The sequence below is a fragment of the Anolis sagrei genome, chromosome 3 (genome assembly GCF_037176765.1).
Source record: "Anolis sagrei isolate rAnoSag1 chromosome 3, rAnoSag1.mat, whole genome shotgun sequence".
Lineage (NCBI taxonomy): Eukaryota > Metazoa > Chordata > Lepidosauria > Squamata > Dactyloidae > Anolis > Anolis sagrei.
Window position 1 is genome coordinate 267,896,478 of NC_090023.1, and position 11,932 is coordinate 267,908,409.

The 11,932-nt window shown below is 45.6% G+C and overlaps 1 protein-coding gene across 6 annotated transcripts in view; it reads left to right on the top strand.

Moving 5' to 3' along the window:
* Nucleotides 1-11,932, top strand: part of RUBCN (rubicon autophagy regulator) — an 89,763-nt gene that overhangs the window by 48,438 nt on the left and 29,393 nt on the right. For 4 of the 6 annotated variants that reach the window (XM_067466118.1, XM_060767292.2, XM_067466120.1 and 1 more), the window contains exons 7-11: nucleotides 266-826; nucleotides 3,606-3,650; nucleotides 6,141-6,236; nucleotides 8,040-8,155; nucleotides 10,490-10,691. In XM_067466118.1, the coding sequence (XP_067322219.1) occupies nucleotides 266-826; nucleotides 3,606-3,650; nucleotides 6,141-6,236; nucleotides 8,040-8,155; nucleotides 10,490-10,691 (1,020 nt within the window). The remainder of the gene's footprint in view (nucleotides 1-265; nucleotides 827-3,605; nucleotides 3,651-6,140; nucleotides 6,237-8,039; nucleotides 8,156-10,489; nucleotides 10,692-11,932) is intronic. The other 2 variants (XM_060767288.2, XM_067466119.1) reach the window with 1 other exon arrangement.

The following is an 11,932-nucleotide window of genomic DNA, read 5'->3' on the forward strand; positions in this document are numbered from 1 at the left end:
TCATGTTGAATCCAAAGAGTCTATGTTTTGCGTTGTTGTCTAATTTCCCGGCTGTATGGCCAAACGTGTTCTAGCAGCATTTTTCCTGATGTTTTGCCTGCATCTGTGGTTGGTATCTCCTGAAGATGCCAGCCACAGATGCTGGTGAAATGTTAGGAGAAAATGCTGCTAGAACATGTCTGTACAGCCTAGAAACCACACAGCACCTAGTGATTCCTACCATGAAAGCCTTTGAGTCTACATTATTTTCCTTGCTTCTTTCCAGACAGGAGACTCTCAAGCACTTTGGTTTGCAGCAGTAGCTCCAGCCAGCCTCAGGAAAATGCCCCGTGTGCCTCATCCTCCCACTGGCAGCCGGAGGGCCGGTCCCCCCCACGCCTGATTGCCCCCCAGCTCACTGTTTCTTGCCCCAAAGACTCCTCCCCGACTGGCGAAATGAGCACAGGCACTTCCGCTGACCCCAGCGATGACCCCTGGGCAGGGGGCCAGGACGACACAGACGGGCCGGAGTACCTGGCCATCGGGAACCTGGGCCGGCAGAGTCGGTCCTGCGACAGCCCCAGCGAATCCAACGCGGCCACCCCCAACAGCGTTGGGAGCAGCACCTCCAACCTGTTCTCATCCGGCAGCTCACAGAAACCGGAGTCCCTCTCCTCTTTGAGTGAGCATGGGGCCAGCGGAGGGAGCAGCAGCAGCGTCCGAGGGACCAGCATCTTGCGCAGATCCAGCTTCTCAGAGGGACAGACGTTGGCTCCACCAGGGACACTCAGGAGGAGCCACATGCGCTCCCACTCGGACACCAACGTGGCCTCTGGGAGAACGCATGGTAAGATTTTGATGGGGATGGGTAGATTCATCCTGTGCCGTTTGCTCCTGCTACTTAGTAGGTGTTATGACTAAAAATGGTATATTTAGATCAGGCATGAGCAATCTTCAGTCCTCCAGATGTTGGACTTCAACTTCCACCATTCCTAACAGCTTCAGGTCCTTTCCTTTTCCCCCTCAGTCGCGGCTGAGGGGGGAAAGGAAAGGGCCTTAGGCTGTTAGGAATGGTTGGAGTTGAAGTCCAAAACACCCGGAGGACCAAACTTTGCCCATGCCTGATCTAAAACATAGTTCTGCTTTTCCCCTACTTACTTCGATCCTAGTATTCTTCCACTCATTGCAAGAAGGCCACTTTGAAGGAGCTTTGAGAAGATTTACCCGGAAAAAATATTTTTTGTTGTGAATTATGGTGACCCCAATAGTGGGAAGCCCCCAAGAGACCCAGCCAACCACAGCCTTGCAGTCTTCAGACTATTTATTTATTTTATTTATTTATCATGTCAGGAGGAAACCTAACAGTTGTATTGCATTTTTTAACAAACAAGCAAACAAACATACAAAACACAAAGTTTTCAAGCTTGGTAGTTGATTAAATGTCCTTTGACCAGTATCTGGCCACTTGGAGTGCCTCTGGTGTTGCTGCAAGAAGGTCCTCCCTTGTGCATGTGGCAGGGCTCAGGGTGCATTGCAGCAGGTGGTCAGTGGTTTGCTCTTCTCCACACTCACATGTCGTGGATTCCACCCTGTAGCCCCATTTCTTCAGGTTGGCTCTGCATCTTGTGGTGCCAGAGCGCAGTCTGTTCAGCACCTTCCAAGTCGCCCAGTTTTCTGTGTGCCCAGGGGGGAGTCTCTCATTTGGTATCAGCCATGGATTGAGGTTCTGGGTTTGAGCCTACCACTTTTGGACTCTCGCTTGCTGGGGTGTTCCAGTGAGTGTCTCTGTAGATCTTAGAAAACTATTTCTTGATTTAAATCATTGACGTGCTGGCTGATACCCAAACAGGGGATGAGCTGGAGATGTCACTGCCTTGGTCCTTTCACTATTGGTTGCTACTTCCCGGCGGATGTCAGGTGGTGCAATACCGGCTAAGCAGTGTAATTTCTCCAGTGGTGTAGGGCGCAGACACCCTGTGATAATGCGGCATGTCCCATTAAGAGCCACATCCACTGTCTTAGTGTGGTGAGATGTGTTCCACACTGGGCATGCATACTCAGCAGCAGAGTAGCATAGCGCAAGGGCAGATGCCTTCACTGTGTCTGGTTGTGATCCCCGGGTTGTGCCAGTCAGCTTTTGTATGATATTTTTTCTAGTGCCCACTTTTTGCTTGATATTCAGGCAGTGCTTCTTGTAGGTAAGAGCACGGTCCAGAGTGACTCCCAGGTATTTGGGTGTGGTGCAGTGCTCCAGTGGGTTTCCTTCCCAGGTAATCCTCAGAGCTCGGGATGCTTGTCTGTTCTTAAGGTGAAAAGCACATGTCTGTGTTTTAGATGGATTAGGGATCAGCTGGTTTCCCCTGTAATAGGCAGTAAGAGCACCTAAAGCTTCAGAGAACTTCTGTTCAACCATCTCAAAGCTCCCTAATTGAGCGGTGATGGCATGATCATCAGCATAGATGAAACTCTCTGTCCCTTCTGGTAGTGGCTTCAGACTTGTGACTTGCTTTCTTGCTTTCTTGAGTCAATCCTGTCCCTTTTCTTACTGCTTCTCACTTAACCAATCATTGTCGTCTTTTCTATTGCTTCATGATATGTTGAAATAGTCTCGGTTAAATTGTTTTGCTTCTAGGGAGGGTTCAGTCTTGATTTTCTCTCAGGCTTGTTTGTTGTCTTTGTGTCAGTGCAAGGTATATGTGGATTAATAGACATACACGTATCAAAACTTCACCTTTAGACCCTACTAGATACACGAGAGAGGCCAGTTTTGTGAGTCCTGCTTTGTAATTAAGCACAATTCGTGTTTACCACGATCAGCAAATTGGCCAAGTAACTAATGAAGGAGTGTGGAACCATTCCTTTCTTTGTGAATGCCTTCAGGCAACAGATGTTGGCAGTGGGCATGTGGAGATCACCTAAGGGTGGGGTCAGGGCCAAATGTGGGTCAGGACAGTCCTTTTCCTTGCTCTATTTCTCATTTTACCTCTACCTTTTCTTCCTCCCTGATCCTTCCTGCTTTGTGGGAGGCCAGAGAAGAGACAGCTGCCTCTCCCCAGGGGTCTGAACTGATTCCTTGCAAATGGCTTTCAGAATTAGACTGAGAGCTGGAGGTTCAATGGGTCAGTTTTTGCATCATTGTGGTTCAGCAGTCGGTACTGGTATCTGGAGATTACCACACTCTAAAGCACAATTACTGAAATTACTATAAGAGAGGAGCCTGGCTTGCTGCCCCAGAGGCTGTCACCTGTGTGACACAAATGTCATCTACAATGACTGCAACGTAATATATCCTGGTCACCAGTAATTCAGTGTGAACCTACAGCATTACTGGTGACCAGTACAAGTGGAAGAGAAAAAGACAATGGGGATTGCATGAGATATAGACGAAGAGCCCAGCAAGTCTGAGCTGGCTTACAGAAAGACCCCTTTTGAAGGAAACTGCTCTGAAAGTTTGGCAAGTCAGAAGTGAAGTGGGAATATTTCATGGTCGGAGGAACAGCCGGGCCTTTCAGGGGTCTTCTAGGCATGAGCAAAGGAGGGCAGGTGGGATTCCTCCTTGGTAAGTAACTCATCTCTTTTCTTTCTTCTAACATTCCCTTCTTTTCTGCTTTGCTGCGGGTCCTTAGGAGGGCACAGGGATATGAGCATTATAATAGAAGACCCTGTAGCAGGTTTGGGAGCCAGCATGTCGAGAACTACCCACACCCTACTTCCAGTATCACTGTCTGTCATACTGACTTTGAAATCTTTGCAAAAACTCTGCTGTCAACTTCAACAATAAAGCCTTTGCTTGCAGCCATGATGCCTCCCTTGAGCTCAGAGACTGAGGAGCAAAAGTTATAAGTTTCTTATTTAGTGGATTTAGAGCTCTGTGCAAAGTATTGAGTTCTGGGCTTGTTAACCTGAAGTAACCAATTATACACAGAGGTGGATTCTGTATTGGGAAAAAAATCTGTCAGATGTGTTGGGCGAGTGGGCTTATTATCAAAAGACGCTCCTCATAAATGCACAGTAGAGTAACTTATTAGCAGCAGCATGACACAGCAGCAGTAGTCCAAAGTGATAAAAAGTACAAAAACACACAGACCAAAGTTATTTCATCCATAGGAGGCTTTTCGTTATAGCAAAATAATATGGTTGCACTATTTACCATAAACAAGTTCTCCATAACATAAAGTTCAACCGTCACACTGGAGCATTGCACACAAGGCATTATCATACTGGAGCCCCCGGTGGCGCAGTGGGTTGAAGCACTGTGCCAGCAGGACTGAAGACCGATAGGTCGCAAGTTCGAATCCGAGGAGAGGCGGATGAGCTCCCTCTATTAGCTCCAGCTCCTCATGCGGGGACATGAGAGAAGCCTCCCACAAGGATGATAAAACATCAAAAATCATCTGGGCGTCCCCTGGGCAATGTCCTTGCAGACGGTAAATTCTCTCACAACAGGAGCGGTTGCTCCTGATACGACAAAAAAAAAATCATACTGAGACCTACTAACATGGTGAAGCCTCCTTCACACTGAGGCCTTTCTCCCATTGAGGCCTTCTCCCACTGAGGGCTCTCTCAGACTGAGGCCTTACTCCCACTGAGACCTCTCACTGACTGAGTACTATTACACTACAAGCACACCTGTTCATATAGAACCACAGCTTTTGCTGAGTAATTGTATTCATTTAACCCTTTCAGTGCTTGACTCACATATTTGTAATTAAAAATACCTAGTTAATTTTTAATATTTCTGACAAAATGATCCTGTTTTGGGTTTTGCCTCTAAGCTATTGAAGTTGATAGCAGTGTTTGCACTGCTGCATTCTCTCCTCTTCTTTGCCATTGCATGTTCGAGGTGCAAATTATTTCAAATGTCAGTTCCTTTCTATTTCATCCTTCATTTCATTGTATGTACTCCTGTTGTCTTCATATTCCACTAGTCGATGGGATAAAGTACAAAGCCACCTGCTGCCTAGTTACATATTTGTGGTTCTTGGAGGTTGATTGTGGTGAAGGTTTAGGTTGAACACGGAACCTTCCCCATGATAACTGTAGCTCAGAGATGCCATTATTATTTTGTGAGTGTAGGATCAGGCAAACTTTGTGTCCTGACAGAAACGTGCAGAATCATCGCTGTGGGCCAAATACTTCTAATCCAGAGCCCTGAAGGAGATAAGAGGAGAAGGTTTCAGCAAGAGGTCATTACCAGAGCATTTGTCTTCATTTCATTTATAATGGTGCTACCTTGACCTCTCCAGTTACAGGAAGGGTAGTTTTTCTGTTTCTGCATTTCTTCTCAAAGCCAGGTTAAGTGGAAACCCTTCAACACATGCACATGAGGTCTTACTAGACTTTGTCAGAACACTTCGGTTTTTCCCTGCTGCCACTGCAAGAGAAATAGATTTATACTTTCCAAATAGCATGGTGGCAGAGGGAGGAGGAACGAAAATAATTGCTGATGGTCTCCAGAAAAATCTACCTGACAGCAGTGGCAATAGTGTTAACAGTCACTGGCAGGAAGCTTGAACCTCCTTTTTGATTTCCTCCCCATAATACCTGTAACATGATGGTCTTCCAGGGAATTTAAATTCCCTAGGAAGTGTTTAAATTGTGACTGGGAGTGCTCCAGTATGGAAGGGTCAGGGCCTATGTCAATAATGCAGTGGGTCTTTCCAGAGGTCTAGGTCTCAGCTTTTAACCCTGCAGGCCATGTTCTTTGCTGCCCAAATGCCACATATTCTGTCCACTGTGAGGAAAGGATGTTGCTATTTTGCAGAAATCGAGGCAAGGATTCAACAGCTCAGTTTGGAGTTTCTTGGTGAATTCAAATGGAATGTTGAATTTGATTTTCTGAGACTCTTGTGTAACATCCACTGGCCCAACATTTGGTTCTACATCTACACCCAACGTGTTGGATGTCCATATTTTCAGCTTTCTGCATGGTTTCCATTCATCACCTTAGAATTGTGCTCCATGGCTTGTATCTCTGTCATGGTTCCTGCAACACACTCATTGCCTGAATATCCCAATTCCTTCCTTATCAGTTTAAACCCCCCCCCCCCCCCCAGTGGTGCATCATTTTTCCTCATTGTTTACACTTGTCTTCGTTTTCCCCCAAGACTTATTCTCAGTGTGTTGTTTGATGGCTTCTTTCTTTTATGTATTATGCCCAGAATCCAATGGAGATATCTCCCAGTTCAAAGGCGGCATGTCCTGCTCGATGCAGAGAGGCGAAGTGAGCTCACCTGGCTCTGTCTACATGGAATATGGTGTGTATAGTAAACCCTGCTTTTTTCCCCCAGCTCTTCTTTGCAGACAGTGCTCAACATGGTATATAAGCTTTCACAGAATTTCTATAAAAGCTCTTGGTTACTAGCTGTGGTCTCTTTCCCAGCCCAATAAAGCAGGGGTCCTCAAACTAAGGCCCGAGGGCCAGTTACGGCCCTCCAAGGTCATTTACCTGGCCCTCGCTAAGTGTCAACCTTAGTCTGAAACAACTTGAAAGCACACGATGACAACAACAATCCTATCTCATTAGCCAAAAGCAGGTCCACACTTCCCATTGAAATACTAATACATAATTGGTTGGGCTGTGCCCAGGCCCATAGCCGGGGGGGGGGGGGGGGGGTTGAGGGGCTTCACCTTCCCCCCCGAAATTCTCAGGGTAGTCCCTAAGAAGGCCTTACTGGTAAATTATTTAAACTGTTATGTTTATTCATATCATGATCTGATCACCATGCTCAATATATCCCAAATGCAGGGGGGTATTGGGACAATGATACAAAAGGTTTGCTAGGGTAGATCCTGTACCACCACCCCCGAACCAAACTCAGCCCCCCCCCCCTCCCGAATCAAAATCCTGGCTACAGACCCACACTTCCATTGAAATATTAATACGTTTATAACTGTTAAAACTGTTCTTCATTTTAATTATTGTATTGTTTTAAGTGTTTTTTTGAACTACAAATAAGATATGCACAGTGTGCATAGGAATTCCTTCATGCTTTTTTCAAATTATAATCCGGCCCTCCAACAGTTTGAGCGACTGTGATCTGGCCCTCTGTTTAAAATGTTTGAGGACCCCTGCAATAGAGCTTGGGGAGAGCTACAGAATGGCTGAAAAAAAAGGCCAAGCAGCACTTGTGGCTTTCCACAGTTGTCAGGGTTCTGTACAGACCTTAGATAAGAATTGCCATGTGTGCATTAGATATTGCCCATGTGCATTGTGTATGAAGCGCTATAAAATACCGCTGTTTGGAATAAGATCTGTCTTGAACAGTGTTGTGAGTAAGTTGGACTAAAAACAGCACTGAGTCCCAGGGAATCCTTTGGCCAAAGTATTGTTTGTTGCCTGTTTGCCTTCCTTGTCAGCTTTCAGTGCTCATCCTGGCTTCATATCTCACCTGGGAGGATGCTGTAGACCTGATATTTCAGATTTTATTTATCGTGATACAATTGTATTACATTTCTAACAGAACAAAGCAAGCAAACAAAGAGACAAAACACAAAATTTGCAAGCTTGGTAGTTGATTAAATGTCCTTTGACCAGTACCTGGCCACTTGGAGTGCCTCTGGTGTTGCTGCAAGAAGGTCCTCCCTTGTGCCTGTGGCAGGGCTCAGGATGCATTGCAGCAGGTGGCCAGTGGTTTGCTCTTCTCCGCACTCACATGTTGTGGATTCCACTTTGTGGCCCCATTTCTTAAGGTTGGCTCTGCATCTCGTGGTGCCAGAGTGCAGTCTGTTCAGCGCCTTTCAAGTCGCCCAGTCTTTCCCTACGGTATCATCATACGCAATCATCAAGTGATTGGCTTGACTCTGAAGGAGCTGGGGGTGGTGACAGCTGACAGGGAGCTCTGGTGTGGGTTAGTCCATGACGTCATGAGGAGTCAGAAGCGACTGAACGAATAAACAACATCATCATACCTCAAGTTCTCCTGTTTTTAACTTGTATTGTTTTCATATTTGTTCACCACCTATCAGGGGAAAGGAAGGGTATAAATCAACAAAATAGTTAAATGTTTCAGAACCTGAAGACTGTTTTTCTTGTTTCTTTTCTTTTTTTCCCTCACCAGACACGGGGCAATACCTGCACTCTGGCGAAGGGATGTTCCGAAGGCCTTCCGAAGGCCAGTCCTTGATCAGTTATTTGTCAGAGCAAGATTTTGGCAGCTGTGCAGACTTGGAAAAGGTGGGCACTGGAAAGGGTGGAATTTGACATGGAGAGGTTAACCTGCGGGGGAGAATGCAAAAGAAACAGTACAGGAAACCACTACACCACACTGAATCCCATGAATTGTTATTATGTTATCCAAATGTTAATGGGTTGCTTAAAATGTGCTGCCAGTATTACTGGAATTCTTGTTGTGTCAAGCCCTACCCTCAAACTGCTATGCCACATTGACTCCCATCAGTTTGCCCATGGCTGCTATAGAATGCCCTTTCTTTTAGTATTGAATATGATGGAAATGGGCATAGCTCTCCTTTTTCCCAGACTTCTCACTCCTTTAATCGTTTGACTGTTTCTTTGGGAATGCAAGGTTTATTTATTTATTTGCAGTATTTTTATTCCGCCCTTCTCACCCCACAGGGGACTCAGGGCGGACTACAATGCACATATACATGGCAAACATTCAATTCCATTTAGACATACAACATATATAGACAGACACAGAGGCAATTTAACATTCCAGCTGTCCGGCTTCAAGAGGTTATGCTCGATTCCAGCCACAGGGGTGCTGCTGCTTCACCGTCCACTTGTGACACCATGTCTTTGATGGAGTACTTCCTCATTCTTATGCATGCTGCTGGAAGGTTTTATGCTGTGGTAAATTAGTTAAATTAGCCTCCCCTCATAAAGCGGTAACTAAATTTCCCTACTTGACAGATGCAATTGTCTTTCAGGCTGCATAGGTGAACAGCAAGCTAAAGTATTATTATTATTATTATTATTATTATTAATAATAATAATAATAATAATAATCTTTATTTATACCCCACCTTACTTAGGCGATCCCTCGCTTTCCGAGGATGATTGTCTTCCAATATTCTTGTGGGTCCGTATGTGACTGTGGAGCCCTATTCTTGCTCTGCATCTTCTTCCGCAGTGAGGGCATTGGTTTCCAGGTGGAAGGCGGTCTCGGCCGGGGTTGGCTTGATGCGCCTTCCTCTTGGCACATTTCACTTTTTCACCCTCCACTCGTGCCTCCTCAAATTCTGCAGCACTGCTGGTCACAGCTGCCCTCCAGCTGGAGCTGTCAAGGGCCAGGGCTTCCCAGTTCTCAGTGTCTATGCCAGAGTTTTTAAGGTTGGCTTTGAGCCCATCTTTAAATCTCTTTTCCTGTCCTCCAACATTCCGTTTTCCGTTCTTAAGTTCGGAGTAGAGCAGCTGCTTTGGGAGACGGTGGTCGGGCATCCGGACAACATGGCCGGTCCAGCGGAGTTGGTGGCGGAGGACCATAGCTTCAATGCTGGTGGTCTTTGCTTCTTCCAGCACGCTGACATTTGTCCGCTTGTCTTCCCAAGAGATTTGCAGGATTTTTTGGAGGCAGCGCTGATGAAATCGTTCCAGGAGTTGCATGTGACATCTGTAGACAGTCCACGTCTCACAGGCATAGAGCAGGGTTGGGAGGACAATAGCTCTATAAACAAGCACCTTGGTATCCCTACGGATGTCCCGGTCCTCGAACACTCTCTGCTTCATTTGGAAAAATGCTGCGCTTGCAGAGCTCAGGCGGTGTTGTATTTCGGTGTCGATGTTGACTTTGGTGGAGAGGTGGCTGCCAAGGTAGCGGAAATGATCAACATTTTCTCATGTTACACCGTTAAGCTGTATCACTGGCATTGGAGAGGGGTTGGCTGGTGCCTGCTGGAAAAGCACCTTGGTTTTTTCAATGTTCAATGACAAGCCGAGCTTCTCATATGCTTCTGCAAAGGTGTTTAGAGTGGCTTGTAGATCTTCTTCTGAATGCGCACAGACGACGTTGTCATCAGCATACTGGAGTTCTATAACAGATGTTGTTGTAACCTTGGTTTTGGCTTTCAGTCTGCTGAGGTCGAATAGCTTGCCATCTGTCTGGTAGATGATTTCCACTCCGGTGGGAAGGAGTCGGGGTGGCTTACATGAGGCCAAGCCCAAACAACAAATTACAGCAAAATAAAAACGAAAACAATAAACAACATCATAATTGCATAAAACATATAAATGCATAACTATATAAAATTACTGTAAACACAATCACAGTGACAATAGACAGGCTACATTTAATGATTAAAAGAAAAACTAATTAAAAACTGCTTAAAAACTCGGGTGAGATAAAGGGGGAGCAAGTTATTTGTGGAGGGGAGCTCATTAAAACGGGGAGGGGGGGGAATGTAGACTCCAATGACAGGAGCTCACTCCAACCTGGGCTGAGTTCGAATTCATGACCTGGCTGGCTTTGATCTCATGAAGAGGGGAACTCAAGGTTCTCCTCTTCCATCCTAAATCCTGCACAAAACCTGACACAGCTTTTCTTTGCTTTAGGAAAACGCTCACTTTAGCATCTGCGAGTCACTCATTGCTGCCATTGAGCTGATGAAGTGCAACATGACGAACAGGCAACTGGAAGAGGAGGAGGAGGACAGTGACAAGGAAATCCAGGAGCTGAAGCAGAAGATCCGCATCCGTCGGCAGCAAATCAGGACTCGAAATCTCCACTCGGCTTACGAGGAAATAGGCTCCGACAGTGAGTGCTTTCTTCTGCCTCTCCCCTCTGCTTCTACGCTAGAATTTGGCAACCTCGAGTGAAGAAGATGCTGTGGCAGGTTTCCAGGACTATGAACATTTGCTGCGGGTTAGGGACTCAGGACCCCCATAAAAATGGGAAAAAAGTGCAAATTAACACAATTATTCTTTTTTAAAAGAGTATACTTTTCTATTGTACTCTCTCTCAAAAAAAGAAAAGTTTTATTAATTTGCACTTTTTCCATTTTTGTGGGGGTCCTGAGTTCCTGCTCCTGAGCAACAACCCGCAGAGTCGGATACGACTGGACTGCTACCTACACTTTTCTAGTAATCTCTAGGTCCTTCAGTGCAATGAAAATTAACCATACATTGCACCAGAAGACCTAGAGCAGTGTTTCTCAACCTGGGGGTCGGGACCCCTGGGGAGTCGCGAGAGGGTGTCAGAGGGGTCACCAAAGATCATCAGAAAACACAGTCTTTTCTGTTGGTCATGGGGTTCTGTGTGAGAAGTTTGGCCAAATTCTATCATTGGTGGGGTTCAGAATGCTCTTTGATAGTAGGTGAACTGTAAATCCCAGCAACTACAACTCCCAAATTCCAAGGTCTGTTTTCCCCAAACTCCACCAGTGTTCACATTTGGGCATACTGAGTATTTGTGCCAAGTTTGGTCCAGATCCATCATTGTTTGAGTCCGCATTGCTCTCTGGGTGTAGGTGAACTACAACTCCAAAACTTAAGGTCAATGTCCTCCAAACCCTTCCAGTATTTTCTGTTGATCATGGGAGTTCTGTGTGCCATGTTTGGTTTAGTTCCATCGTTGGTGGAGTTCAGAATCCTCTTTGATCATAAGTGAACTATAAATCCCAGCAACTACAACTCCCAAATGACAAAATCAATATTTTTGAGTGAAGGACATACATTGGGTTGTTAGGTGTTTTGTGTCCAAATTTCATGTCAATTTGTCCAGTGGTTTTTGAATTCTGTTAATCCCACAAACGAACATTGCCCCCCCCCCCCCCACTCCATCAACATTCAAATTTGGGTGTATTGGGTATTTGTGCCAAATTTGGTCAAGTGAATGAAAATACTTATAGTCCTCCCATCAGATATTTGCATTATGATTCATAACAGTAGCAAAATGATAGTTATGAAGTAGCAACAAAAATAATTTTATGGTTGAGGGCCACTACAACATGAGGAACGGTATTAAGGGGTCATGGCATGACGAAGGTTGAGAAACAC